Here is a 4,722-nt window from a genome sequence, read left to right as displayed (position 1 = left end):
TTATTGTTATGTCTATTTTAATTTTTATTTATTTATTTATTTATTTTTTTATTATTATTTTTTATCTTTATTTTTATGTCTATTTTTATTTTTGTTTATTTTATTTTAATTTTTGTTTATTTTTATTTTATTTTTGTTTATTTTATTTTAATTTTTGTTTATTTTAATTTAATTTTTGTTTATTTTAATTTAATTTCTGTTTATTTTTATTTTATTTTTGTTTATCTTTATCTTTATCAACGGCTCCGCTGTCAACGGTCGCGTCCATCCACATACTTTTTAAATCTACCAACCACCTGACAGGAAGTCGTCACCGACCGCATACGTCACTTTACTCCAACGCGGAAGAGGTCGTCATCGTAAAAGCTGTGAGTTGGAAGATCTGTGAGATGTGATCAAATTATAGTCATTTCTCGAGCAGAGCGCCGTGTCGTCAAATACTTTGAATGAGTGAGGCACTTTCCATTAGGAGTAGATGTTTTCTGGACGATGTGTTGCTGTGTTTGTGCTTTTATAGCCTCAGAGCAGCCAGACTGACAGTTAACCGGAGAAAATCAATCACCTGCTGCAACAGAAGATGAAATGTTGTCTTGTGACTGACACGTTAATAACACATTCAGGTCGTTTTCTCGTTGTGTCTTCGGTAACGTGGTTGTTTTTTCTGTCTAGTGTAAGCTTGGTTCTTTTTAGGTTAACAGTGATAAACCGCTTTTTTAACCATTTTAATCACTTCTTTTGCTTTGGACCGTTGCAGTCTGAAAATGTCGTGGATAAAGGAAGGGGAATTAAACCTGCTTGAGAAGATTTCGGCCAATATCTTGAAGGTAAGCTCGTTAAATCTTTATGTTCTCATGTTAGGGGAGTTAGTGGCTATCATATCTTGCCAACATTTGAGTCACAGAGCTGCAGTTTTAAGAGTCACTGAGCACTAAACGTTTCCAGACTCCTTAAAGACTCTTTTATTAACCATCTACACAGTGAAAAATATGTTAAACGAATGTCTCAAGTTGCACCAGTATTTTTCAAAATCTGCACAAAGATAGCTGGAAATTAAATCTCCTCCTCAATCTGTATGACCTGAACCCCCAAAAACGTTCCTATCAATGATATTAGCCCACATAATGATGTTGCATTGTATTATTTAATATTTTGCATTTTACAGTTATGTGTTGAATGTTTGTCTTGTGTTGTACAAAACAAGTACGGTATGATTTCTGGCTTCCTGGATTTGAGATAAACCAGTAGTTGAACCTTGAGAAGTGAGTTTAAAATCTTTTATCATCACACTGCCTGATGGAAAGGATCCTGGAAATACCTCCAGAGCACTGCTAAGGGTTTTCAAAGATTGCTTGCTTTTTTTTTGTGTGACTGACTTGAATTGATACATGATGGGCACAAATTGCGGCCATTTTCTGTCACCTAAAAGCATCGATGAACCGCTTACAGAGCCAGAGTTGATGTCTTCAAAAAGCTTGTTTGTTGATTGATTACCACAATTGTTGTCTTGTTACTTTTTTTTTTTCCGGTAGACTAGTCGTTTCAGGTTTCTTGACCCTAATGTCTCATATAAGGCGAATCTCTCCTGAATCCCCTGATGTGCATTGTGTCCCACAGGCTGGACCCATGCCTAAACATGTGGCCTTCATCATGGATGGTAACCGTCGTTTCGCACGTAAGAAACACATGGAGCGCCAGGAAGGGCACATGCAGGGCTTCAACAAGCTGGCAGAGGTGATTAAAGCCCGTCTTCTCAAACACACGTCATCTAGGCATAAAACAGGTTCCCCGTGTATGTGCGTAACCCTCTTGTTCCGTCCACACTAGACATTGCGTTGGTGTAAGCATCTGAACATCCAAGAGGTTACAGTGTACGCCTTCAGCATCGAGAACTTCAAGCGCACTAAAGACGAGGTGGATGGGCTGATGGAGCTGGCCAAGCAGAAATTTGTGAAGCTGTTGGAGGAACGGTGAGTTTTCAAGTTGAGGCTTCTAAAGATTGTTTTTCACTTTGCTGTCGCTTGTGGGACAGGTCACATTTTAATGCATCATATGATTCACAGCTTCCTCAAAGTAAAGTCTAGAGGAATTAAACGCAGTGCTCAAGCATTGCTGTACTCCGTAAAGTAAGTTAAGTCTGTTTGCAAGACTGAAACTTACATATTTAGGTTTCAACCTTTGCTAAAATGAACAGAAATTAAATTCAGATGAGGAGTAAGTAGCCAGTTGGAACAAGAACTCAAACAACATGTTAAATTGGCTTTTAAATTAACGTAGTTATAATAATTTCCAAGCGTTCACACTGAGGACAATATTGGCCATTTTTGCTGCAACTGGATATGACAACAGTTGACACAGACACACCTGCCACTGAAAAAGATACACTGTGGACTGATGCCAGAATGACCAAGAGGAAGAAGGGCTGACTTATAAATAGGAGTGCACAATACCAATTATTTCCCTTGTTATTTTGGCTTTTACTGACTTTTTTTCCTGCAATATGCCAGAATATATAATTTACAACTGTAGATGTTGCCTCTAATTATACTGTAACTATGGTCCTACTATGGTGCAAATACAGAAACACTTTATACCCATCAACAACTACCACAGTGACTGTTAAAGATAGTTCCACAAATGGCCACTAGATGTTGCCCTACTTTGGTCGTAGATTGCCAGACTTTTCTTCATGTTTTGGTGCTTGTCACTTGTTCGCCCTTCATCGCTGTTCCTTAATTGCTAAAATTAGATTTTCCCCCACATCCGTAACACTGTAAGAAAATGTGGTTTCTGTTAACACCAACACTTGACAGACCAACTTTATGCAAAACATTTGACTGCAGACTGCTTCAGGGAATCTGTACTCACTGACTACCACTTGGAAATTCCTACGTGTAGACACCTTTGTGTATCTCTGGGAGGGAAATGCAGGTGGACACGTTTCAGCAGACATGAAAAATAGAGTAATCATCTTGTTCTTCCTGTTCTTCTTCATGTTTTTCTTGATTTGTCTACTCCCTCACACACCTCTCTTGTCTCCCCCCTTCTTTAGGGACAATCTAGAGAAGCATGGTGTGTGTATCCGGGTGCTGGGCGACTTGAACATGCTGCCACTCGACCTTCAGCAACTCATTGCCAAAGCTGTGGTCACAACCAAGGCACACAATAAGTATGTGTTTTAATTATTTGTACCTCTGCTTCTATAACTCTCACTATTAGTGACTTTACTACTGTGTTAGCCATATTACATCTAATTATATAAATAAAAAATATTTGATATTTATACATTGTAAATGACCAGAAATATAAAAATGCTTGTTTTTCAGATGTTTCCTGAATGTGTGTTTTGCCTACACCTCAAGATATGAAATCACTAATGCAGTCAGAGAAATGGCTTGGGGAGTGGAGCAGGGTCTGATCAAAGCAAGGTAAACAATGACAAAGACCAAACTGATTTGATCTTGTTGATATCATACCAACATCCATAATGACCTGCGGAGCTTTTGCTTTAACAAGCTGTGTTTGTGTTGTTTTGTCGTGCTCAGTGATGTTTCAGAGGCGTTGCTAAGTGAGTGTTTGTACAGCAATAATTCTCCTAATCCTGACCTGCTCATCCGCACCTCTGGAGAGGTGCGCCTCAGCGACTTCCTCCTTTGGCAGGTGAGGATGAGAAGGACTGCATGGAAACATGAAGGCTACTACAGATGAGAACTGTTGTGTGTAATGTGCCCCTTGAGACATGTCACTTAAATAAAATCAAAAAACTAAAATAAGAGTGGAGATGTGAATCTCCAAACTTACTTGGTACGTTACCCTGGCAGTTAGACTTGTATTTCAGGTTATGTTGCTCAATAGGTTTTCAAACATTGCTTTTAGTTTATGTCGATATTACCCCAAATCTGTCATTGATGCCAACAAAAATATCTGCAACAGCTTGAAGTAAGGCTTTGTGTTCGAGAGTTTGGCTACTGTCGCATTCTTTATGTCTTTGCCTGCAATGTAGCAGCCATTACAGATGAGATTTGACCATTGGATTTTACCAATAAAAACAATTTTAGTAAAGGGTTATTTTATAAAGCATGTGTCTTAAACGACGTAAACATGCCAGCTATGACTGTAACACAATACAGGGGAATTTTTTTTCTATTTTGCATTTTCTTGAATATCAACCACACGTTTAGATCATAGGACTTCTCTAAGGAACACAGACCATCTATGTTTTCACATCCAATTTTTTACGATTGCTTTTATTCCTGTAACAACAATGTATGATCCACTAAATTAGAGGTCTAATCTATAATAGACAGTAACAAAACAGACAAAATGCGACTCAATCATATTGTCCGCTCTGAGTCTGATATAGATTTTCTTCCTTCCTGCAGACTTCCCACTCCTGTCTAGTGTTTCAGTCAGTTCTGTGGCCGGAGTACTCCTTCTGGAACCTGTGTGAAGCCATTCTTCAATATCAATTAAATTACAAAACCATTCAGGTAAGACTTATTACTGAGAGTTTGTTTGTTGTCACCAATACGGGAAACTGCATTACAAAAGGTATACATCTCAGTATGATTTCATCATATCATTTGAGTTTTATAAAGCAAATACCCTGATGGGCGTCTTTTTAGTCAGTGTAGTTGAGTCTCTGTGTGTGACTTCAGCTCCCTGTTGCCAGTTTTTCTGGCTTTGCCATATGGCAGCACATGAACACAGCATGTGATTCTTTTT

At 38.4% G+C, this 4,722-nt stretch overlaps 1 protein-coding gene across 4 annotated transcripts in view; it reads left to right on the top strand.

Moving 5' to 3' along the window:
• Positions 1-323: 323 nt before the first annotated feature.
• Positions 324-4,722, top strand: part of dhdds (dehydrodolichyl diphosphate synthase) — a 6,010-nt gene continuing 1,611 nt past the window's right edge. The window contains exons 1-8 of one of the 4 annotated variants that reach the window (XM_035671567.1): positions 324-368; positions 755-824; positions 1,615-1,731; positions 1,825-1,967; positions 3,050-3,166; positions 3,324-3,425; positions 3,543-3,657; positions 4,380-4,487. In XM_035671567.1, coding sequence (XP_035527460.1) covers positions 762-824; positions 1,615-1,731; positions 1,825-1,967; positions 3,050-3,166; positions 3,324-3,425; positions 3,543-3,657; positions 4,380-4,487 — 765 coding nt within the window. In that variant the 5' untranslated portion in view covers positions 324-368; positions 755-761. Of the gene's footprint in view, positions 644-754; positions 825-1,614; positions 1,732-1,824; positions 1,968-3,049; positions 3,167-3,323; positions 3,426-3,542; positions 3,658-4,379; positions 4,488-4,722 lie in introns of all 4 variants that reach the window. The other 3 variants (XM_035671568.1, XM_035671570.1, XM_035671569.1) reach the window with 3 other exon arrangements.

Source organism: Morone saxatilis, unplaced genomic scaffold (genome assembly GCF_004916995.1).
Source record: "Morone saxatilis isolate NCDOM2014 unplaced genomic scaffold, NCSU_SB_2.0 Contig24, whole genome shotgun sequence".
In the NCBI taxonomy this organism is placed as follows: Eukaryota; Metazoa; Chordata; class Actinopteri; family Moronidae; genus Morone; species Morone saxatilis.
The sequence above is the reverse complement of the archived record's forward strand: the minus strand, read 5'-3'. Positions and strand labels throughout refer to the sequence as shown.